Source organism: Chenopodium quinoa, unplaced genomic scaffold, assembly GCF_001683475.1.
Source record: "Chenopodium quinoa cultivar QQ74 unplaced genomic scaffold, ASM168347v1, whole genome shotgun sequence".
Classification (NCBI taxonomy): Eukaryota; Viridiplantae; Streptophyta; class Magnoliopsida; order Caryophyllales; family Amaranthaceae; genus Chenopodium; species Chenopodium quinoa.
This window is the reverse complement of record NW_018742815.1, coordinates 4,430,420-4,456,482: the sequence shown is the minus strand read 5'-3', so window position 1 is coordinate 4,456,482 and position 26,063 is coordinate 4,430,420. Positions and strand designations below refer to the sequence as shown.

The 26,063-nt window shown below is 34.7% G+C and overlaps 2 protein-coding genes and 2 pseudogenes across 2 annotated transcripts; 3 read left to right on the top strand and 1 right to left on the bottom strand.

Moving 5' to 3' along the window:
• Window positions 1–948: 948 nt before the first annotated feature.
• On the bottom strand, window positions 949–12,164 carry LOC110725830 (annotated as a pseudogene).
• Window positions 11,797–19,015, top strand: LOC110725498 (annotated as a pseudogene).
• A 614-nt stretch (window positions 19,016–19,629) lies between these two features.
• LOC110725497 (zinc finger MYM-type protein 1-like) lies at window positions 19,630–21,084 on the top strand. The gene is made up of 3 exons (XM_021904966.1): window positions 19,630–19,634; window positions 19,735–20,073; window positions 20,175–21,084. The coding sequence occupies exons 1-3, from the start codon at window positions 19,630–19,632 to the stop codon at window positions 21,082–21,084; spliced, it is 1,254 nt and encodes a 417-aa protein (XP_021760658.1).
• Window positions 21,085–21,148: 64 nt separating this feature from the next.
• LOC110725495 (probable glucan 1,3-beta-glucosidase A) lies at window positions 21,149–26,063 on the top strand. The gene is made up of 9 exons (XM_021904965.1): window positions 21,149–21,485; window positions 22,102–22,253; window positions 22,553–22,672; window positions 22,894–23,094; window positions 23,171–23,329; window positions 23,417–23,586; window positions 23,681–23,836; window positions 23,958–24,316; window positions 25,671–26,063. The coding sequence occupies exons 1-9, from the start codon at window positions 21,149–21,151 to the stop codon at window positions 25,850–25,852; spliced, it is 1,836 nt and encodes a 611-aa protein (XP_021760657.1). The 3' UTR covers window positions 25,853–26,063.

Sequence of the window (26,063 nt, the reverse complement as noted above, 5' to 3'; positions counted from 1 at the left end):
CTTGTTGGATTTGTCTCATATAATACTTTCACAACATCAACTTTTTATAATTTTTACACTTACACAATTGTAGATATTTAGCATATAAAATATGTTTTGGGATGCGTAATTTTCTCCTTGTTGCAATATTAACAGAACGGAGGAAGTATTATTGTAAGGTGACTATTATTAATAGATAGGACAATTGCACACGTGACACATTTTATTGGAATAGTGAACACTTGGCACATTGAATTAGAATAGTGAACATATGGCACATTGGATTGGAATATTTAACACTTGACAAATTGGATTGTAAAAGAGAGCATAGGATGGGAAAATGTGTGTATCATGGTTTGAGTTTTTAAATATTAAGTATAGATAGATAGATATAGATATAGATATGTATAACAAATTTAATTCCAAGATAAAATGTAATAACACGGGGCAGCGCCTGTACCCAAATGCTAGTTATTTAATACGTAATACATTAAAACCTGCTAACACGTTCCTCTAACTTCCCCTTTCCTCCACTCCTTTATCCTGAATATATGTATGCTATTCGAACAAAGTGATAGAGTAACAATAGGAATTTATGAATACGATTTTAAGTGTCGAATGAAAGAAAAATTTTCCTTACAACTATTACTACAATAGCATTCAAAACGAACTACTCTGTATATAGAACCTTTTGTTATAATGAATGCATAATTTACCCTATAATATGCAGATATAATAGTGATGTCCACCTAAAATGTTCTTACCCTTTTAAAAATTGTGCGTATATATAAATTTAGAAACCTAAAACACGCATTATTTGCATATAGATCTAGTTGAATTGTATCTATAACAAGAAGTGGGCATCAACAAATATGAAAGTTAATATAATACAACTTAAACCATTTACCATTCCATATATATTTAGGCAAATATTCTTGATAGTCTACAGACTCTTCACAACTACAAATCAACACAAGAAGAAAAATATTCTCATAGAAGTGAAGGTGTTCACTCCACATGCGTACAATACTATTATAAAGATGCATTATGGTTTGCCTTCTAAACCAGAAATGTAACATTACAACATATTATGCCAAGTTCCATACAAGTTACATGCTCAAACTCTGTTCACTATGCCTTCTCTATTAACATGTGTGAAGTAAATGCATCTCATCGACATCAGCAGCTAGAATTCGAATTCGCAGTGAGGTCAATGTGATCATACGTGACCGATCTTAGAAAAAGCATTGTCTGTTTCCATGGACGATGTGATCATACTAGAATTTCTTGTTGTCCAACCGTCGGCTTGATCATTTGGTGTAAGAGGTGGCACACAAGATGAATTTCGATACCTTAGCCTTTCGAGTACCATTGTTGCTTCTTTCATCGTCGGCCTTTCTAGTCCTGTAGGATACAAACACTGTTTTGCAAGATTAGCAAATTCCACAATATCCTCTTTTTTGCTACCCTCCAAAACCAAAGGATCAAGAATTTCGAACAGAGTGTTATCATTCATCGATGAGATGAAATACATAGCCAAGCTAGTTTCTTCTTCATCTTTATCTACTGGTCTTAGTGCACGGATTGGTTTTTGTCCTGTTAGAAGCTCGACCAAAATTACTCCGAAGCTGTAAACATCACTCTTTTCAGAATATTGACCATAATAAAAATATTCAGGATCCAAATAACCAAATGTTCCTTGGACACGAGTAGTCAAATGAGTCTGTTCCACAGAAACTGCTCTAGAAATCCCAAAATCCGACAACTTAGCTCCAAACTTGTCATCTAATAGAATGTTGCTAGATTTAATGTCTCTGTGGTAAATTGGTGTTGAAAACTCTGAATGCAGATAAGTGACTGCAGTAGCACTTTTGAATGCAATTCTCAAGCGCATTTCCCATGTGAATATAAACTCATCAATGGGATTTCGGATGTGTTCCGAAAGAGTCCCATTACAAATGAACTCATACACTACAAGAGGTATGTCATCTTCCAAACAACATCCAAGAATCTTTACTACATGCCTATGTTTGATTTGAGATAATAGAATTACCTCGTTGATGAATTGTTTCCATTGGCTTTCGTCAAGGGCTCTTGATCTTTTAACTGCAATAACTTGACCATCTTTTAACATTCCTTTGTAGACAGTACCTTGACCTCCTTGTACAAGCACACGATCCTTGCTAAAGTTGTCTGTATATCTCTTAAGTTCCGTTAGTGTGAAGAGTTTTGTCTTCTCTTTAACGTCGCTATTTGAAGATCCTTGTTTTTCCTTGAATATTTTGCCCTAAGTCTGATCTCCTTTCTTCTCTTCTTAGTTTTAAACCGCCAGCACCCCCAACAACTTCCACATATTATTAGTAATATGCCAACAGCTGCATTCATCATCATAAATAATCATGTTGAGTTTACAAGTAAGGCTAACAAAAAGATAATCCTTTGATTACAAAAATAACGAGTGTAGACCGTGTAGTAATTAATTTCGAGCTCAATCCCAAATCCGACATAAGAATGAAATTGTACGAAGTAAGGGTTATCAAATGCTCTTGAACAGTTGAACTTCCGCTTTGTTAACAAGTACTTTCTTCCCTGTTTCATAATGTTTCTCATTTACATACTATAAAGTCTTGCTTCAATGAAAATTTTGAAAGAGTGAAAGAATGTAATGAATAAAGTAGAGAGCAATTATCTTACCTGGACAAATGAGGAGCAGAAGGACGAGCACGTCGACCGCTGTGACAAAAATAGCAGTCATTACAAACTAGTGATAACTTACTTCACTACTGAATTTTCTATTTGAAGATCCTTGTACCTCTAATTACTCTTAGATAACCTTTTTAATTTGATGAATTTTCAACCAAATTTTTTCTTTTATATATTTCGGGTTAATTTGTTTTGTTTCAGTATAAATAACACTCCCTGTGTCCCCTATTGATAGTCCCTTATGCGCATTTTTCACGGTAATTAATAAACACAAATAAGAAAAGTAAAAGTACATTAAAAAAGTAAATTAACATTGGGTATGTAAAAAATTAGAGAGAGAAAGTAATAAAAGTACATGGAAAACAAAATTTACATGTAAAATTTGTAATTAGCACAAATATTGTTGCAAATGGGAAGGATTTTGGTAAAAAAAAAAATTAATATTAATGGTTGTTGAAAAAAGCAAATGGGGGGACTAAAATTTGCCCATAAGGGACTATCATTTGGGGATGGAGGGAGTACAACACACTTTCTCATAATCTTAATTTAATTCGTTTTCCTACTACTATCTAGACAGAAATTTCACAATTACTCCATCTGTCCCATTATTATATGCCTATTTCTCTAAAAAGATGGTAATTAAGGAGAATGGTGAAAGTTAGAGAATATTCTATTCGAAAGATATAAAAAGTAGAGAATATCATATGGGAAAGATAAAAAGTAGAGAATATTGTATAAAAAAAAAAGTAAGTAATGATTTTTTGGGTACATGTGTATTTTGTATGGGAAAGAATGAAAGATAGAAAATAAGAAATGATTATGGGCTATTTTTAGAAACAGACACAACATTTTGAGACGCCATAAAAAGAATACAAGCACAAAATTATGGGACAGAAGGGGTATGTTGAAGCTTATAAGTTTTGATGATGATTAACTTAAACTAAAGCAAACTCAACTAAAGGTTTACAAGTGTTTAAGTACAGGAGATATGGACCTTGGTTAAGGAAGAACATCTTGTATTATGAAGACTTGAAGAATCTTTAAAGAGTTAATCAATAGAAGAAGAGTTCTCTAACAAGAACTAAATTCCTTAACAGGAATGTTCCCTAACAGGAACTTGAAGGTTGTAAGCTGAAGACAGTAAGTTCTATAAGGAACTTAGGCTGCGAAGTTCCAGTTGTGAACTGGAGACTAAGTGACAGCAGGAACTTGTTCCTGGCCAGCGTGAAGCCTAAGATATTCAAAACTACAGAAGCGCGACATTGAGATATTAATTTAGTTAAGATTTTATCTTCTAGATTTATTGTTAAATATGTTAATAAGATATGCATGAAATATATAAGAGACGTGACAAGATAATTTGGCAAAAAGATAAAATTGGAAAATTATAAAAAGATAGATTTTGGAAAAAAGATTTTGTTTTAATTTATTTTCCTAAAATCAGTTGCAAAACGATATTATTCTTTTATATATATCTTCTTGTATTTTTCGGAAAGGATTTTTCTTCAATAAAATGATTTACCAAAAATCGTATTTAGAGATAAGGAAAATTAACATCTTTATTTTTTGAAAACCAACTTTCTATACAAGTTATACTTGTATAAATAGTAGAGGTAAAACTGCTTTCGATTTTTGTAAGTTTATGCGTGAAGAAAATCTTGTGAGCTTTATCAAAGTGTAAATTTGCCAAGCTTTATCTTGTCATATTAGTTTCGGGTTTTATGCATAGCTTGCCTAACATATTCTAGACATTTTATTTATTGTAATTGATTGAGTATTTGGGTGAGATTGTATGAGATTTATCATCACATACAGTAGAAATTATTTTGTAATAAAAAGTGCATTGGTACTGTGAGAGTACGAGTGAATTCAAGTCAGGGGATTCGAATTGGGTAGGATTGAGTCTTACCGTGCAACAAGTTCTAGTTGGAACTTGTGTTTAAAGGTCTGGATTATAATAGGTTTGTAATTTCATCATTTCCCTATTATAGTGGATTGTTTGTGTGTTGAAATCCTTTAGAAGGGTCGAGGTTTTACTTCTAGTTGGGCCCTAGAAGGTTTCCTCGTAAAATTGTGTGTGCATTATCAAGTTCCTTTTATATTCTGTTTTAAATTTGCAAAAGTAGTCATTAGGAACTAAACTACAATTCACCCCCCTTCTTGTAGTGTTCGTTTTAACTAACAATTGGTATCAGAGCAAGGTTCTCATGTGTAAGCAGAAAATTTTGCTGAGTAAGATCTTGAGGAGAAATGAACTACAAGGAAAAACTTGAAGAAGGGTACTCAACCCAACGTCCACCTATGTTTAACGGTAAGTTTTATACCTACTGGAAGAACAGAATGGAGATTTTCATTAAGGCAGAGAATTACTAAGTTTGGCGTGTTATTGAAGCTGGTGACTATGTTGTAAACGCAACAAATGATAAAAATGAGGTAGTTCCTAAACTTATTTCTGATTATGACAAAGAAGACTATCAGAAACTCGAAATGAATGCTTTAGCAATAAAGTATTTACATTGTGGTCTTGGACCTCATGGGCATAATCGTATCATGAGGTGCAAGACTGCTAAACAGATTTGGGATCTACCCGAGGTCACTCATGAAGGAACAAACGAGGTAAAACGTTCTAAAATTGATTTACTGATGTCTAGATATGAAAGTTTTGAAATGCAGTCTAAAGAAACTATAGAAGAAATGTTTACCAGATTTAACGACATAATTAATGAATTAAACTACCTTGGCAGGCACATTCCTATTGATGAACAGGCTAGAAAGATTTTGAGAAGTCTTCCACAGGATGAACGATGGAGATCCAAAGTTACTGCCATGCAGGAAGCTAAGTACTTCACTAAATTCAATATGGAACAACTAGCTGGATCACTTATGACCCATGAATTGCATCTGAGTTCTAACAACGAAAGTTCCAAAAACAAAAGTGTTGCTCTAAAGGCTCTAGACTTAGAGGAATCTGAAGTTGATGAAGAGGAGATGGCTATGCTAGTCAAACGATTCAAAAAGATGATGAATAATAGAAGGTTTGACAGAAACAAGAAGCCCACTGGTTACAGAGATACTACTTGTTTCAAATGTGGAGCAAAAGATCACTTCATTAAGGATTGTCCACTCAAGGACGGTAAGAACAAAACTAAGGAGCAATCCAAGGAATCCAGAGTGTATAAGCCTTACTTCACCAAAGACAATGTGAAGAAAGCAATGCTAGCCGCCTGGGGAGATACTGATACAGAAGAAGAAGAAGATCAACCTCATGAAGAAACAGCTCATCTGTGCCTAATGGCAAAAACAGATGAAAGGCTAAGCTGAAGGAACTTGAAGCTGAGGTATAGTTTTCTGAAAGAGATTTAGAACATTTCTCTAAAAAGAATCTAATATATGCTGTCTTGGATATTCAAGAAGAGCTTAAAGAATTGCATAGAGCCAAACAACAAAGTGATAAAGCTTTGATTACTTACCAAGAAAATAGTGAGTGGGCTGACAACATGAAATTTGACTTTCAATATAGATTCTTTAGTCTTTTTGATGACAATCGTGTTCTAAAAGAGACCTTAGAAAACTTAAAGCATGATAACATACTCTTAAATGTTGAACTTTCTTTGTTAAGATCAGGAATAGAGTCACCTAATTCTGAAGTTCCTTCTATAACTCAATTCACCAATTTTGAAAAATTGAAATCGGATTTAGAGGAAATCAAAATGGAGAAAGCCAGACTTGAGGGGGAACTTGAGAAGGTTAAGAAAGGTAAGAAACCTGTTAAGTATATAGTTATTAACTGGATTATTAATGCTCAGACCAAAAGAACAGAAGGACTAGGTTTCAAGAAAAAGTTCCAAAAGGAAAAGAAGTATGTTAATTTGCCTAGTAGTATTGTTTGTCATTTCTGTGAAAAAACTGCACATAAGCAGATGAATTGTTTAAAGAGAGAAAGTAGTACACAGAAAAATAAAAATTTTGTTGAGCAAATTTGGGCTATGAAAAATAATCCCACTCCTATTACACAGGAACCCAAGGAAACCTGGGTTCCTGATACTAATGCTTAATTCTTCATGCAGGTTCCAGTGAGGGGGAATAACACTTGGTACCTCGACAGTGGTTGCTTGAAGCACATGACTGGAGACAAATCTAGATTTCTCTCACTGGATGCCTACTATGGCGGAACTGTGACCTTTGGTGACAATATGAAAGGAGATACAATTTCCATTGGCAAAGTAGGAAGGTCAAGTTCCCATGCTATTGATAATGTATTTTTGGTCAAGGGTCTCAAACACAACTTGTTGAGCATTTCACAATTTTGTGACAAAGGAAACTCAGTAAGTTTTACTTCAAATAAATGTAGAATCATTCATAATGACACTGGGAACATTATTTTAGAAGGAACTCGTAAAGGGAACACATATGTTGTGGATCATAACGAAGTTCCTAAAAGCAGTCTAACATGTCTCAGTGTTATTGAGAATGATCCTTTATTATGGCATAAAAGATTTGGTCATGCAAGCTTTACACTACTCGATAAACTTAGAGCTAAGGAACTTGTGGAAGGTCTCCCTTGCATCAAGTTCCTATATGACAAAGTGTGTGATGCTTGTGTTAGAGGAAAATAGACTCGAAGTTCCTTCAAATCCAAGAAAATGGTAAGCACCAAAAGACCTTTGGAACTTGTTCATATGGATCTATGTGGACTCCCTTTAGTTAAGTGAATAATAAGTGCCACCTCTTTCTAGGAATGGGAGAAATTGCTTATTAAGAAGAGTTGGAGCATATAAATCAATAGCATAAAATCTTCCTCTTTCCCTTAGGCATTTAGCAGGTCTAAAGAGAATGATCAGAGAGAAATCCTAGCGATGATTTATCTACACACGGGTGCTCTTTCTCACTACTAGAGAAGTGCCGATTTTCGACAGAAAAATCCCTCGGAAACTCCCTGTTTTCCGTCAGAAATAGGGTTTCCGACGGAATTCCGATGGAAATTGTCGTCGGAAAACCCTTTGTAGGAAAAAGGGCCTTTTCCGACGGAATTTCTGTCGGAACCACTTTTTCGACTGAATTTACTTCGGAAATCATGCATCATAAGACATATTCCGGCCCAGGAAAGTCTGTCATAAATTTTCGACGGGAAACAAATCTGTCGGAAAATTACAACGGAATTTCTGTCGAAAACTTCTACCAAAATAAACAAAAAAAAAACCCACCCCACCCCACCCCACACCACCATCCACCACCACGTCCAACCCCCACTGCCACCCCACAAGTTGCCACCATGCACCACACCATCTAAATCAACCAGACCCTAAGCCGCCACCACCACCTTAACCCATTCAGCCCTATCCCACCTAACCCGAACGAACCCACCAACCAGACCCACCACGACCGTAACTCAATAACTCAGATCTACCAACACCTTAACCCATTCAACCCTAACCGCCACCCACTAAATTAACCCACCCCACAAAACCAAACCTAACCTAGACCCGGCCTAAAACACCCGAACCTTTAACCCAGACCCAAACCCCTAACCCAGACCCGACCGAACCCTAACCAAACCAACCTTCTCTCACCACCCTAACCCACCCCACCCTAACCCAAACCCTTGGCCCTGGCGACACCCACCATCACCTCCCTTGATCCACCCTTAAACTGACCTTAAAACCACCAACGAGCCACCAGAACCCAAATTAAAAAAAAACTTTAAATCAAAAGAAAGATCATTAAAAACATAAACACATACCATTAATTATGAAACTAGGTTCGAATTTCACCAAATTTAGGTTAATAAGGCTTAATTCGACAATAAATACTCTAGACAATTGGCGTGGCAAGGGGATTACAGGGGTGGCAGCGACGTGAGACGACGGCGGTCGTGGGTGAGATGACGGAGAATGAAGAGAAAGAAGATGGAGAATGAGATAGAAAGAGGAGGGAGAATGAGAGGAAAGAAGAGAAAGAAACATTAGAAGGAAGGAGGGAGAATGAAAAGGGGAAGTGAAAAAAAAAGGTTGAGGATGAAATAAAAGGGGGGATTAATATTAGGGTTTGATTTTTTTAAAAAAAAATATATTCCGTCGGAGATTTCCGACGGATTTTAATTCCGTCGGAAAGCCCATATATTCCGACGGATCTTTAAAATCCGTCGTAAATGTCCGACGGAATAAAAATCCGTCGGAATTTCCTATGTTTTTGGAACCAATCCGTCAGAAATAGGCCTATTTATAGTAGTGTCTATCTATAATCATTGCATGACAGCAAGCGTAGGTTTAGCTTACGTATGAAAGGGGCTTGTCGATCTATAGTCCGACCCCATTATCATGGTAGAGGAGTCCTAGCAACTACTGCTAAAGGCATATGAAATGAATAAGGGTGACATGCACTGACCCCTAATATCTATATCACTGAGGTCACCTTCTGCACTGCGAGATGGTCATGCGACTCCGAATACTTCGGCAACTGCGACACCTTCATTATTGAGGACCCGAGGCACCAACTTATTCTTCCCTTTATGGATCAGAGAAGAAAGATTGAATTCAAATAGAATAGTACGGATTCACCACGTAGTACTAATATTGGAAAATCTGTTATAAAGAAGACAGAATGAAAAGAAGAAGCAAGGTTTTAAAGTTCTCGTGCAGGAGCTCCTTCTTATGAACCTGATGTTTCGGCCGTTCTAACGTCACTTTAGCCCCTCTCATTGGTCCACACCTATGGAGGTTGGCGCTCGCCTTTATTCATATTCAATTGGCCCATCTCGTTGAAGTGCAACAAGTTCGCAAGTGAGTACCTCAGCCTGGCTCGATCCATCATTGGTTAAGGCTTCCAAGTGGCTTTACAAACTACAATTTACAAAATATAATGAAAAGAACCCAATGACTGATACTGGGTTCAGTACATGTACAATGCTTGATTGTTGGTTGTCCAAACTCCTTCACTACAACAGAGTGACCCCCTCGTGCCCACCACGAAGAAACCCCACACCCACTTTGTAGCCAAGATCTTTCACGATCGATCCATCTTTCGCCAAATTTTCTTTAGATAGATATGATATTTCAAGCTTATTCAAAATCTCTTTTTTCCTAATTAATTACTAATTTAACGAGCAGCGACAACTTTGAGAAGGGTAGAAAAGGTGGTGGCGGCTCTGGCAAAGGGACGAGAAAGCGTTGGCAAACATCATTAGGAAAAGGGGCAACGATTAAACACAGTGTTGCGTGGTTGCGGTATGGTGGGGTGTGAGATCCAAAAGAAGAGAGAGAAAAGTGGTGGTGGTGATGGCAGAGAGGGAGGAGAGAGAGAGAGAGAACACAGTGGTGGTCTAGCGGGATGTGGTTGTGACAGAGGAGAGATAAGGTGGGTTAGGATTAAATAATGGATGAACTCATTCAGGTTAATACATTAATAACATGTGATTTGATGCGTTTATTGAAGTTAAGTAAGGGTAAATTGGTAACTATGCACAAAAAATTTACTAAAAGAAGGAAGTTTTAGTTTGTTGTATATAATGTGTAACATCCATTTTTAGAAATTGTTGCAGATAAAACGTAACGGAGGAAGTAATAAAAGTCTTATAGTGTCAAAATATTTCTGATCCTTTGCTTTCATTTTTATCGGATTAATATTTTTCTAACACTATAATAAAGTTAAATACTGGCCTTGCGTAAAAAAAAACTGATACTATTGACATTTTTAGTACAGTAGTAAAAATAATTAATGATACTAAAATTTCCGATACTAAAGACTTTTCCTAGCAGTGCTTGTTGTGTAAATAATTTCAGATGGAGTAGAATAATGACCAAATTAAATGAGCAAAATTGAGATAATTATACCTAAGAACATTTTTGATCGATTGTAGTCGTCCCATAGAAGCACAACAGGTACGGCAGTTATCCCAGCTGACAACGGTGCATTAGCTTCTAAATAGTCCTGGCTAATCAAGAAGGCAGCCCTGCAATTGCCAGAGATATTGGTGGTGCTCACACTTGTACTGTATTCCTTGATCTCTGTCTTTGGTTCAACATAAACCGATAATTTGGATTCGAGTGCCAATTGAGCCTTACAACAGCGGTAACCATTGCATGTGTTTCCCCTTAAAACTGATGCAGGTGGATTCAGGGTACAAACAGAGGCGCATCCTGTATTGATTCCACCCGTCCCATTCAACAATAAAGCGTATCCTTAGCTAAAACATTTTGAGCAACTGAATATCTGAAGGGGGAGTTTGTGAGGTTGTGGCTTGCCTCAGTAAGGCCATCACGGCGGCAAGTAGTTGATGATGGAATTTTTACAGTTACCATATTCTGTTGAACTTGAACTTGAAGAATCTGGAGGTTGAGTTTCTTTAGAATTGGTTTTGGTTGTGATGAATTACAAGAGACTACAAAGTTGGGGTCTAAAAAACAGTGACTCGCGTTCTCAGGGCGAATACCAAACGGGTAAGGTATATCAATATTTCCACACCGGTGTATACAATCATCTTTATCTTTACGTAACTCAGATGGTCTCCATAAACTAGATGATATGATTATTGACACAAGAAATAATGGGTACGAGCTTAATATTTTCATTTGGTCGGGCCAAATAATGTACCTTAAACTCTGTTTCAAAAAAAAAAAAACCTTACAAACTCATACAGAAGAGTAGAAGACTACTTTTTTCTTACACATACATATACTCTGTACTCTCTCCTTTGTCTAATATTCTTCATCACATATATTATTACCATTTATCACAGGTTGATGGGTCTTTTGTTGGGGTACGAGTGCGACAATAGCTATCAACTTGACTGTTCGACGTACAATTGAGGGTGAATAGCTATCAACTTGACTGTTCGACGTACAGTTGAGGGTGAATGCTATCAACTTGACTGTTCGACAAATAATTATATCCACGGAATCAAGCTCGACCAATAGCTGATTTATTTTGGCTCACGAACCCAAGATTGGATAGCATATAATTACCGGCCGCCTTAAACTTTGCTATCCTTACTCGGAATCAAATCTAACAATGAGCTCTAAATATCATTACAAACCGTGTCTCGTTAATGTCATTGTCATCCAAGAGTAGGATAAAATGAAAGAAAAAAAAAAAAAAAAAAAACTGTGAATAAACATAATGAAAATCCTCAAATCAAACTCATCATCATATTTTCTTATATCAACAATCATATCATTGTGTTGTTTATCTGAACAACATAGAGATATAGATTGCATACACCGGTGTGGAAACATCAAAATCCCTTACCCATTTGGTATTGGTCCAGAAACTGCGAAACACTGTTTCTTTGACCAAAACTTTGCCGTCTCTTGTAATTTATCCTCCTCTAACCAATCAATACCATACCTAAAGCAACTCAACTTTGAGATTGTTGAGATACAAAAGCCAAGTAACACAATAATAGTTAAGTTTCCATCAGTCACAGCCTGTAATGGAGCTGAGTTACATTGGATTAGTCCTGAGTTCGATAGGGCGGGCATGCAGGCAGGCTTTTATCCTGCAGATTCAAATGTTTTCGCATCAGTGGGGTGCGATGGATATGCCTTGTTCGATACAGGTGATGTGGAAGGATGCACCTCAGTTTGTGCTGTTGATCATCATCAAAGTTCGACGTTTTCAGCTGATACGATGAATCAATGTTATGGGTTTAGTTACTGCTGCCAAGTAAAAATACCTATTTATTGGAGATATAATATAACTGTGATTGCCAAAAATGGATCAGAGCATTGCAGGGAAGCCTTTTTGATAAGTCAAGAATATTTAGCAAATGTTTCATCCAATGTTACGTCGATGTCAACACATAGAAGGGTAAAAGTGTAATTTAGCATCTAAAAAGGTAATTTTAATTTTAGGTTTACATTATAATATATAAATAAAGTAGGCATTTTTTTGGAGCATTCGGTGCGTCACATATTATTATTTTGACCAATGAAATTTTAGATTAATAATTTATTTTAGAATTAAAAAATTCACTCGCCACCTAAGAAAAAGTGACAATAAGATTTAAGAATTTGCCATCTAGGTAAAAATAACGAATAATGAACAATTAAAATTTAAATTATTTTAAAAACTAATAATTATCTTTTGTACATATATGGATGTAAATCTTTGATCGTAAATATCTTTAATCTCTCCCTATCAAATATTATTAAAATTAGATATTAATAATGTACTCATCGAAACGAATAAAACTAAATCTCATATCACTATGTTTTTCCTTATATATAGAGAGAAATTTAATTAGAAAATTCCCCTAATTTTTTTAATAATTAAAATATTCTAGATGAGACTAACATTTTGAAAGAGAACGATTATATAAAAAAACGCATTTGTAAAGGAATTATTTTAACCAATAAATAAAATGATTTATCATTTATTTTTTATTAAAAAAAATTAAATTGTCACCTAAGCAAAATTAAAGAATAAGGTTTGGAATTTTAAATTCAAGCGCCACGTAAAATAAATAAACCTACAAAAGATAACTTTGGTGTTAAATTTTTTAAAGAAAAATTATCTTATGATATTAGGAATTTTATCCAAATATCTAATGAATGATCTTCCTATAAAAAATTCTTAAATTAATAAAAAAATATTTACTAGAACCGTGCATCGCACGAGCTTATATCTAGTTGTATTTTATTTGTATACTATTATGCTTGTATATAATGTCATTAGAGTATAGGTTGTCTTATTAGTACTATTATAACTCACAACGCTATAATAATTGATGTATCATTTACATATATATACTTCCTCTGTTTCTTTTTGCTGGCACCTTTCTATTATCTCATTTGCCAACGCATGTTTTTAACGCTTAATAACTTTAATTATCAACATTATAAAATTATAAAAAGTGAATATTAATAAAATATACATATAGACAATTCAAACAAGATCCCACATGATTATATTTTATCATATCTATAAACCACAAAAGCAAGTCAAAGTGTAGTGTGTGAATAGTGCAAAAATTCAAACAGTGTCAACTAAAAAAAATGGAGGAAGTATATATTTGTATTGTTAGAAAAATATTTACACTATTTAATGGTTCTATATACCTATTTAGTGTGCAAAATACTTTGAACTATGTGTCAATACTTCTCCTAATATGATTGGTCAATATTTATAAGGAGTGATTTAACAACATGATTAGGTTTTTAGTGTAATTGCGCCGTGGGAGTTGGTCCCCAATCAACTTATGGGAGCCTGTTGAGGATTTGTGCTGGGGGTATTTTAGTAATTTCACTTTCCATTGGAATATAGCCCACTTGGGACTTGGGAGTCCCTAATAGGTTTAAATTATGAAATGAGATATTCGGAAACTACAATATATGTTGAGATAATTCTATCAAGTACTATTATGTCAATGTTTGATCTTATATATAACTAGGTTAAATCCTGTACAATGTACAGATGTTTATAATGAATATATAATTATATAAAAAAAAATATAAAATATGTTTTTAACCAATAAAAACATGTGAGAGAATATATTTCAATATGTATTTCGTGATAATTATAATGCTCTAGTCGATTAATTAAAAACAAAAGTGCAAGTTTATATTTTTAGAAGTAAATTTAGATTTTATATAAAATAAAAGTCATAATTTAGATACATACCTTATTTTTATATAAAAGTCGTAATTTGTTAGATTGTTATTTTGGAGGGAAAATATTTAATAATATGTTGTCAAGTGTCCTCTTAGTTTGCTTTTAGTAATACTTGTATGTAATTGAGTTAAGTGTACAATCACTCCTTGAACTTAGACTAAAGTTACAATTTACTCACTCAACTTATATAAGTTGCAATTAACTCACTCAAATCAAATATGACCTACAATAACACGTTAATTCTATGAACTCCCTAAACTTTATGACATAAAAGTTTGCAATTCCCTAAACTTTGGCTTTTTGCTTTTTTTTTTTTTTAAAAAAAAAATAATAAAATTTATTGAACAACTTAAAGTTAGAGTTAATAATACTTCCGGCCTCCGTTAACTATTATTTGCAACAAAGGGGGTGTATGCGGACTCCTAGGCAAAATTTGTTTGTGAGAGTAAAATGGAGAGAGAAAAAGTTGGGTGCATGTGATGAGGAGAGAGATAGAGAGAAATGATTATCTAAAAAGGAAAAAAAAAACATTTGTTGCACATAATAGTTAGCATCCATTTATTGTATATGTTGCAAATAACCGTTAACGGAGGTAGTATTTAGAGTTTTTTTAATGATCAAAATAAGTTAGAAAAAATTTATAAAAAAACCAACACCCTCACCACCCACCTAGCTTAGCTCCAGCCCCCTACACATCTACTAACGCCCATCTCCCCCACCCTCGGTACAACACCCATCCATCCTCCCTTTCCCCACCCTGAAAACAATCTCCTTCTCAAAGCGAACTCCCTCCTGAAAATTGGCCCTAAACCTTAAACATGTTTGGTTTTGAATGGGGTGTTTAAGGTTTGGGGGTCGTTTTTCAAGAAGGGAACAACAGAGAAGGTCATTTCGAGAAGGGGTCGTTTCAAGGAGGGTCCTTTTTTGGGAGAGGAACATGGGATAGGAGGGTCGTTTTAGGGAGGGGGTGGGAGTCGTCATAGAGGAATGGGAGGAGGGGTGTGGGAAATGAAAAGGGAAAGGTGTCGAGAGTGGATGGGAGCAAGGGGAGGGAGATGGGCATCGCACCGGCGTGAAGAGTTGGACACCAGTAAGGGAAATGGGTTGGGTGGGGAGGGGTTGGCTTATTTTTTTAAAAAAATTAATTCTTAATTAATCTAATATTTTTTAAAATAAAAATTTAACCATAGTTAAATATTTTTATTAAAATAGTTAAGAAGTTTAGAAAGTTAAAAACTTCTATGTCATAATGTTTAGGAAGTTTATAGAATTAATCTGTTATTGTAGGTCATAACTGATCGATTTGAGTGAGTGAATTTCAACTTTTGTAAGTTTAGTGACTAGTTTGCAACTTTGGCCTAGTTCAGGGAGTGGTTGTGTACGTAACTAGTACTACTCCATTTTATAATGTTAGTCCCATATATTATTTTGGGCGTTTCAAAAAGATATACCCTTATTGAATATATTTCATTTATTTATAACTTGATTATTTTTGGAATTAATAAGTTGTGAATTGATGACATGACTCTAAGTAAGGAAATCTTTTGGTTTAATATAAGTAAAGGAAAAGCAGAGAAAGGATGGGAAGGAAAAAGAAAGGAAAAGAAGGGAAAGGAAGATGATTGTATTTTCCAACATTTGGTTGATGAATAGGAAATGAAGGGAGGAGAAAGGAAATTACTTTTATTTTTCTCTTTCCGGTGCAAATTCCTCCAATTTTGGGAGGAAAGGAAAGCCTAACGGTGTGTTTGGATAGAAAGAAATGGAAGGAAAAGAAGGGGAGGGAAATGGAGAGATGTGATATCTTTCATTTGGATAACAAATGAGGAAGTAAGGGAATTAAAAGGGAGAGAAATGAAGGGATTAAATTATAGGAAAATGATCCCTCCAACAATGGAGAGATTTGGAACGAAAACTCACCATTCTTCTCTCCCCTTCCTTTCCTTCCCCTCCTCTTCTCCTCCCTCCCCTTCTTTTCCTTCCTCTAATGTTATCTAAACACACTGTAATTTTGTTTAGAGACTTTCCTCTCACTTCAATTCCCTTCCTTTCCTTTAGATTTTTCTTATTCAACCAAACATGGGAATTTGATTAAAACAATTTCCTTTCCTTTCTTTTCTTTTCCATCCAAATCCCTTCAACCAAAAATGGCCAAAATTATGCAATAATGACTTTTGCTTTTCTTATAAAAAATTTAAAATTTTAAATAAGGTAAACTAATTATGAATTATGTCAGTACTTTAATGTTAGATTCCAAATATATATATATATATATATTCTTATTTTATGTGATTGATTCCATATGGGACTAACATTATGAAACGGAGATTTTTTTTTTGATGCGTAAAGGGCCACAAGGGCGAGGGTGATGAGAATCGATCCCAGGATCTCCTAGAATCGGGAGGAAAGCTCTAACCACTTGGGCTATCCCTCACTCTCTACTTAACTCGTATGTAATAGATGCACAAACATGATCAAAATGGTGTATGCGAATAGTATTAAAATCAAACCAAGTTACTAACAAATATGAAGGGAATATATATATATATATATATATATATATATATATATATATATATATATATATATATATATATATATATTTTATTTTATTTTTTTTGTAAAAAATTTATATAGAGTATCTTATTTTGAAAAACATATTTTGTGTTATGAGAAAATGAACTATAATAATATACACCTATTTTACTTTGATATTATTGACCAATTTAATTAGTATAATTTTTTGTGACAATTAATTTGTTTTATTGTATTGTATAATATTTTAGCAAGTATTCAAAACATATAATTTACTTAATTTAAGTGAATTTTTTTCCTTATCCAATAGATCTCAAAAAATAAAATAAACACTAGAAAGCCATTGACCCTTTTTTTTTTTAAGAGCACTTATGTTTTCTATGATTATTTGCGTAACAAATTGTTTATATACTACTTTTTGGGCTTTTTTTAGAGGCCCTGTCCCGTCACCCACCCTGAAGCGGCCCAGCCCTGCCTCTGATATCAAGTTTTCCGCCAACTCCACCTAACAAACTTATTAGTTAAAAAAAACAAGTTCTATCTTTTCTCCCTTTGTCCCCTTATTTTTTACCCCATTTGTTCATCCCTTCACTAATGAGTGAAGATCTAATGTGTTCTAAATTCGAGAGTATATACTATGGTAACAAAACTTTCGTATTTGATTGACAGGAGAACAATATTCCACCATTATCCGCATAATAATCTTGTCAGGTAAGTTTTAGTTTATTCTTAAAAGTACAATAATTATATGTTAGTGCAACATTTTGCTTTTTTAATTTGCACTAAAAAATACTACACGTAATTTTTTAGTAGTGTTTGGCAATTAGTTATATAATACTCATACAACCTTGAAAATTGCAGTTGCAGTTTCAATTATATTGACGTGCTACTTTATTGGCCAATGTTGGTGTTGCAAAACCCAAAAAAGAAGAAAGGAAACTAAGCTTAAAAGGAAATACTTCAAAGGAAGATTAGAAGAACAAAGGTTAAACCATGAAGAAGCCAAGAAAACCAGACTCTTCACAAAAAATGAGCTAAAGAAAGCAACAGACAACTTCAACGAAAACCGCGTAATTGGTAAAGGGGGCAAGGTACGGTGTACAAAGGTATGCTAAGTGATGGGAAACTTATTGCCGTCAAAAGAGCAAGGTCATTGAGTGAGAGCCATTGGAAGGAGTTCATAAATGAGGTAATTGTTCTCTCACAAGTCAACCATAGAAATGTAGTTAAGTTGCTTGGATGTTGCTTGGAAACTAAAATTTTACATTTAGTTTACGAGTTCATCCCCAATGGAACTCTTTCGGAATTCATTCAGTCCTAATGAAGAGTTTCGAGAAACTTGGGAAATTCAACTAAGAATTGCATCTGAAGTTGCCGGGGCTATTGCTTATCTACATTCGTCGTCTTCAACTCCTATCTATCACAGAGACATTAAATCATGTAATATACTCTTGGATCACAAGTACACGGCCAAAGTTTGTGATTTTGGAATTTCGAGATCAATTAGCATGGATCAAACTCACTTAACAACTTGTGTACGTGGGACATTTGGGTATCTTGATCCGCAATACTTTCGTTCAAGGCAGTTTACTGAAAAGAGTGATGTTTATAGCTTTGGAGTTGTTCTGGTTGAATTATTAACAGGACAGAAGCCAATTCGTGTGACTTCAGACTATGCAACGAGTTTGGTGATGCAGTTTCGAAACAGGGGATTCTGATTTATATGAAATGTTGGATCCAATAATCTTAGAAAGTAGCAATATGACTGAAGACATAATGGTGGTTGTAAGTCTTGGAAAGCGTTGTCTGCACCCTGAAGGAGTTGTAAGGCCAACCATGATGCAAGTGGCCATGGAACTAGCGTGTTTGAGCAAAAAGGTACATGCTAAAGTCGTTGCTTCATCAGAAGAAAACACATCAGATCTAAGTCAAGAGTTATTTTCTACAAAAACACAACTAGACGAAACATGCTCCTTTTGAATCCATTTTAGTTTATATGTAGTCTGATATATCCAAAGGTGTGGAACTTATGGTTTGTAAAATATTCTCTATGCATGGTTTATCACATTGGAGCATATGTGCCTGAACAATATGCTTCTTATCTTTTCATCGGATCAACTTACAAATTGATTGAAACTTACACTTTGCAATAAAATGTAGAAGCTAAAATACATACTTATTAGCCTACCAACTCAATTGGCAATGAAATTCAATTACTATTAGAAATATGGCATTTACGGTGTGTTTGGATAGAAGGAAATGGAAGGAAAAGAAGGGGAGGGAAATGGAGAGATGTGATATCTTTCATTTGGATAACAAATGAGGAAGTAAGGGAATTGGAGGGGAGAGAAATGGAGGGATTAAATTATAGGAAAATGATCCCTCCAACAATGGAGAGATTTGGAAGGAAAACTCACCATTCTTCTCTCCCCTCCCTTTCCCTCCCCTCCTCTTCTCCTCCCTCCCCTTCTTTTCCTTCCTCTAATGTTATTCAAACACACTGTTAGTTACATGCCTAGAAGAGCATATCTTGTTCATCCCACTCTGTTTTACTAACATATCTTTTGACTAACCGAGTAACCGCCTTTTATAATGTTTATCTTTTTTATTAATATTGAACACATTAACAACCTTTTAATAACATTAATTTTAATTATGTTTTGGTACTAGTTAGATAAACCCTTAATATTTTTTGAACTTGTGAAACGTAAATCTGAGTTGACATTTTAACTTTAAAATAAAAAGTTAAAACATGAGGCATATAATTGTGTCAACTCATCAATACTATACTCCAATTTACATAATATGGAGTACTATACACTCCATTAAATAAATTACATTTCTTTCAACTCGATTAAAAGTTAAAACACAATCCATACTTCCTTTATCTTCTAACTCAATTTAAACCAGTGGCGGATCTAGCGGGGGATCAGGGGGTTCAACTGATGAAAGTGAGGATTCAAGTAATATAGGGAACTTTCTAGAACTTTTAGAATGGCTTGCTTATAATAATGATGATGTTAAGCAGGTTGTATTAACTAGTGCTCCCGGAAACAATCAAATGATTGCTCCATCCATCCAAAAAGACCTTATAAACTCTTGTGCCAAAGAGACCACTAGGCTACTTATAGAAGATCTTAATGGTGACTACTTTGGTATACTAGCTGACGAGTCTAGTGATGTGTCTCAAAAAGAACAAATGGCCCTTTGTTTGCGTTATGTGAATAAAAAAGGTGGGATAGGTGAAAGGTTATGTTTCTTGGAATTGTACATGTTGGAGATACCACTGCTTTAACATTAAAACTTGCAATTGAAACTTTGCTTATGGAGCATTCATTGAGTTTGTCTAGAGTTCGTGGACAAGGTTATGACGGGGCTAGTAACATGAGGGGTGAGATAAATGGTCTAAAAACTTTGGTCATGAATGATACGAAAGAAGCTTATTATGTTCATTGTTTTGCTCATCAACTTCAATCGACTCTTGTTGCTGTTGCTAAAGAAAATGATAATTGTATTTGGCTTTTTAAACAACTTACAATGTTGTTGAATGTGATTGGAGTATCTTGTAAGCGAAGGGAAATGATCAGAGAAACTCAATCTCAAGAAGTGCTTGAAGCATTAGATTTAGGTGAAATTGAAAGTGGACAAGGGTTAAACCAAGAGATGGGTTTGGGTAGGCCGGGTGATACTCGTTGGGGATCACATTATAAAACTGTTGCGAATGTCACTTCATTGTATTCTACCATTGTTAAGGTTCTTGAAAAGATTGGAGCAAATAAGATTTACAAAGAGGATCGTGTCAAAGCTATCACTATTATGGATACATTTGAGTCATTTGAGTTCATATTCATGATACACTTGATGTCCAAAATTTTTGGGATAACAGATAAATTGTGTCAAGCTTTGCAAAGGGGGGATCAAGATATTGTTAATGCCATGTCATTTGTTACCTTGACCAAAGAGAGGTTGCAAAAGATGAGGGAACATGGGTGGGATGACTTTTTAGATCTTGTCACTTGTTTTTGTGTTAAACATAACATTGATGTTCCTGGTATGAGTGATTTGTATGTTCCCCGTGGGAGATCAAAGCGCTTCTTTGCTAAAGTTCAAAATCTTCATCGCTTTCGAATTGAGATGTTTTTAAGTGTTATCGATTTACAACTTCAAGAGCTTAATAATAGATTTGATGAGGCAAATATGGAGTTGCTTGTTTGTATGGCTTGCTTGAATCCTATATATCAATTCTTTTGCTGCATTTGATAAGAAAAAGTTGATGAGACTTGCCGATTTTTACCCGAAAGAGTTTCCAAGTAATGATATGACAATGACAACACTTTGTCATGAACTTGAGTTTTTTATTGATGACATACGGAAAGATGAGAGGTTCAACAACTTGAAGGATATTAATGAGCTTTCTATGATGCTAGTTGAAACAAATAAACATTGTTCTTACAAAATGGTTTATTTGCTTGTTCGATTAGTATTAATCCTTCCGGTGGCAACTGCAAGTGTGGAAAGGGTGTTTCCTTCGATGACTTATGTGAAGAACAAGCTGAGAAATAGTATGGGAGATCAACTAATGAATGATTGTTTAGTCACATTTCTTGAAAGAGATCTTTTTGCTAACGTTAGGGACAATGATGTATTGGAACATTTTCAAAGTATGAAAACTCGAAGAATGCTTTTGTAATTTGATCTTTTTTATGTATTGTATTTTGACATTTAATTGAAGTTATGTATTGTTGTATCGGATCATTTTATTTTGCAATTTTATTGAAATTTGGACTTTTTTGTTATTTACTTGTGTATTGATATTTATTTGACCATTCTATTTTATACTTGTATACCCGATTTATATCCGTGCATTTGGATATCGGGAGTTTGATAAATTTCGAACCCCCTAGGTCCAATTCCTGGATCCGCCACTGATTTAAACCCACTTTATAGTCTATACTCCAGGTGGCATGTGCGATAATAAAAGGTTCATTGGGTGTAGTTGGGCAAAATTTGAGGTTAGTTTGCGGTTTGACTCCCATTTGTGTGTTTAATGTGTAATTGGGGAAATTTTCTTTTTTAAAAAAAACGGTTTTATGAGGGCACTTGTCTTTTATTTTTATTTTTTGCCGAAAAATAAAGTTAATATCTGGTATCCGATCAAAGGACCCTCTTCACAATCCAAGTGGGATAAAAAGGACCTTTGCTGCCACTTTTATTATAAAAGGAACTTTATCACAAAGTGGACCACTTAAACTGGCATTTTTGACAAATTTTCCTAAGATTTGATCGTAGGGTGCCAAGCTGGGAGGGCTAACAGACATGGCTTAACCCCGGGTTTTAAAGTTAAGGCAGTTAATCTAGGAGGATGGCTTGTTACTGAAGGCGGGATAGTACCTTCTCTTTTTGATGGCATTCCTAACAAAGACTTGCTGGTTTGTATTATCTAGTTTTCATCTTTGTCTGTGATCAATAGTCACGTGTTATTACTAATTTTTATAAAATCAAATCGTATCATGTATAACTAAGTTCGTACATGTGTGGCTACATGGGGATTGATTAACTAAATAACTTATTAAATTAGACGTTGCATTTTCCACTAATGTGTTTGTATGTAAAATTCTGATGAGAAATGGAGTTCAGATTTTATGCCAAGATATTGATTTGACACACAAGCATTTTATTTCTCTAATTAGGACACTAAATTTGTATAATACTACCTAAAAATATACAGGATGGAACACAAATTCGGCTAAAATCAGTGACAATTGGCAAGTATGTATGTGCTGAGAACGGCGGAGGGACCATCTTAGTTGCTAATAGAACCTCTGCAGCAAGTTGGGAAGCCTTCAAGGTAAGCTACACCTTCTAAACATTAGCTTAATATAATTTGTTGCGATTTTTGTTGGGTGACATGTTGTACAACCTCTATTTCAAATTATTTGCAACGAATAAACATTTTCATTTACTCACACTTTATCTCAAATCGTTGTAAATAATTTGAAATGGAGGTAGTAGTTTACTTATTACTTTGTTCGCTATTATTGTAAATTGTAACAAATTTTTGGAGTGTAGCTATGGAGAATCAACAAAAACACGTTCAATTTCCGGGTGTTCAGCAATCACTTTGCAGGAGTAGTGCAGGACAGTAAAGGCAGCCCTGCAGTAGTTGCCGAAGCCAAAACCCCTGCTGCTTCTGAAATATTTCGGATTGTCAGAAAATCTGATGACAAAAATCGTGTTCGAATTCAAGCTTCAAATGGTCTATATCTACAGGTTAAACTCTTATTTTTAGTACACATTTAATGGCTTAGGTGACATTGATTCATTATTATTGAGATTTTTCCTGCAGGCAAAGACAGAGGATTCTGTCACTGCAGATTATGCAGGAGATGCTGGTTGGGGGGATGATAACCCATCTGTTTTTGTGATGAGCATAGTAAATACCTTGCTAGGTGAATTTCAGGTTACTAATGGTTATGGCCCGGAAAAAGCCCCTCGAGTTATGAGGGTAAGCACTGCCGTAAGCAGCATATACTTATTTGCAATTGAAAGTTGATAACATTGTGACAGATATAAAATTTATTCAATGTAACAGAATCACTGGAAGACGTTCATAGTTGAAGATGATTTCAGGTTCATTTCTCATAATGGACTCAATGCTGTTAGAATTCCTGTAGGATGGTGGATAGCCAGTGGCCCGAATCCTCCTAAGCCTTTCGTGGGAGGTTCGTTGCAGGCTTTGGACAACGCCTTCACTTGGGCACAGTACGTTTTCATTTTACTCACTCTCATTTTTATTCAATCGCAAGAGCCTCTTAAAAGAGACTAATATTGTCAAGTGTATATTGTAAACCTGTAGAAAATATGGTATCCGGGTTATTGTAGACCTACACGCAGCACCCGGGGCACAAAATAGATTTGACCCCAGTGCAAGTAGAGACGGAACTGTTGAATGGGGAAAGTCCAATGCTACTGTACAACAGACTGTTTCTGTCATCGACTTCTTATCTTCAAGGTACGAGTGCAGAGTTTAAAACATATTTCTGAGCCTCAACCATCTGAACTTTTAGTTGAGATGGTCCTTTAACAGTATATAAGTAGCTGAAAGCATTAAGCACATTGTCATTTGAATGCAGATACGCGAAATTCCCTAATTTGCTAGCAGTAGAGCTGCTCAATGAGCCCTTAGCGCCTGTTGTGACAGTAGAGACCTTAAAAAAGTACTATCAGGCAGGATACAATGCAGTCCGGAAGCATTCTTCAAGTGCGTATGTTATAATGAGCAATCGCATAGAGGGGCCTATGAATCCAAGGGAGTTGTTTCCCCTTGCTGGTAGATTGCAGTTAAATGTAATTGATGTTCATTACTACAGCCTTTTCGAGGATAAATATAACGGCTTGAATGTCCATCAAAACATCGACTTTATCTACAACAACCGGTCCTCGGAATTGGGTTACGTGACAAACTCTAACGGCGGTCCCCTTATATTTGTTGGTAAGTTATTCAATGAAAGCCCTCGGTGGCTTTGTACGCTACCCTGTATCATGAATACTGATATTAACAGCTCTATAATTAAGTACATCTAATTAAGAGTATTGTAGGACAGTTAGAGATAATTAGGAATAGATAAGAAGAGTAGTAATATTAAGACAATGAAAGCAGCCCCTTGAGGCCCTTAATTAGATTAGCACATGCCCAATAACTAATCAATAAGTTGAAAAATAAACTCTAACCAACTATGCTCTATTAAGTAGCTAGAATATGATAGCCTTACGCCTCTACTACCTAGAGGTGTCAATTCAAGTGACTTGGTTGGATTCGATTGTACTGTGTTGGGTTGGAATAAGTTTAAAGTAGAGTCATACTATATTATTATACTTATACAGATGGCCAATTGACCAGATTGGTAAATAACTCCGGCGACAATTTAGTAAAAAAGAACCAACCTCAATCGATAATTTGGTAAAAAAATATCTCAGGCGATAATTAACCCAAAAAACATAAAAATTTCCGACAAATTACTCGTGAATGTTTAATTTAGTTCGATTTTCGTGGGTTTTTTAAAATAAAAAAAATAAAAAAATTCCTACCTAATTTTCCTACCCCTTTTAAGATATTATCAATTTGAAGTAAAAAAAAACAGTTAAATACTAATTTTCCTACCCCTAATCAAAGAAATTCTTTTTAAAAAACAGGTTGGAGATAAATTTGATATTGGAATTTAGCAAAATAAAAAGGGATGGCACATTAATTCAAATTTTTAAATGAAAAAAATAAATTTAAAAACACAATAACAAATTAAATTAGGATTTTTGAAGAGTTTGTCGAAAATTCTAGTGTTTTTTTTTTTTTTTTTTGTCGTCGTCTAAATGTCGACTGAGATTTTTTTTTTTTACCAAATTGTCGCTATGGGTATTTTTTTATTTACCAATTTGGTCAATTGGCCTTTGAAACCTTGATCGAGTGATTTGAGTCAGATTGGATGGGGTGTTTGACATCTTCACAGTCACGGCCCTTCTTATATGTTAGGAAAAAGGTATCACACATGGAAAAATTAACATTGATATGAAATTAATGATGACTTAATGTTAATATTGGTTAGGACCATATAGAAATGATATCTTCATATTTAACTTTTTCCCCCTATAAAACTTATATTACATACAATATTTTTATTAAATCCTTAAAACAACATGATCAGATCTAGACTACTTTACTAGTGTAACTACATTTTTTTTTTTTTTCAATCTCACATATTAATTATGTAGGATTTTTTTTCTTAATTTATTATTATTATTATTATTATTATTATTTTATTTATTTATTTTATTTATTTTTTTTTATGCAGGAGAATGGACTGCTGAGTGGTTAGTGAATGGAGCGACAAAGGAGGATTATCAAAAATTTGCAAAAGCACAACTTCAAGTGTATAGGCGTGCAACCTTTGGATGGGCTTACTGGACTTACAAGAGTGTGAAAAATCATTGGAATCTCAGGTGGATGATTCAAAATGGTTACATTACACTCTAAGCCTCTAAGATTTAAGGCTTTGGTGGTGTTATACGTATCTCAGCACGGGTGGATATGGAGAGATACCTAACACTTTTGAAAGTACGACTTTGGTGAACTAGTGCATGCTATATATACTTTGACTCTATGAGAATAAATGTGATGCCCATATATTTGTATTCCAATAAGCTATTAATGGTCAAAGTAGGTTGTCTCTATTTTAACTTTTGCA

Coding starts and splice junctions, on each gene's coding strand:
- LOC110725495 (XM_021904965.1), top strand. CDS start 21,149: ATGACAACACTTTGTCATGAACTTGAGTTTTTTATTGATGACATACGG. Junction 23,330..23,416: donor AAGCCCCTCGAGTTATGAGG/GTAAGCACTGCC, acceptor TCAATGTAACAG/AATCACTGGAAGACGTTCAT. Junction 24,317..25,670: donor CGGTCCCCTTATATTTGTTG/GTAAGTTATTCA, acceptor TTTTTTATGCAG/GAGAATGGACTGCTGAGTGG.
- LOC110725497 (XM_021904966.1), top strand. Junction 20,074..20,174: donor AAAGGTGGGATAGGTGAAAG/GTTATGTTTCTT, acceptor GAGTTTGTCTAG/AGTTCGTGGACAAGGTTATG.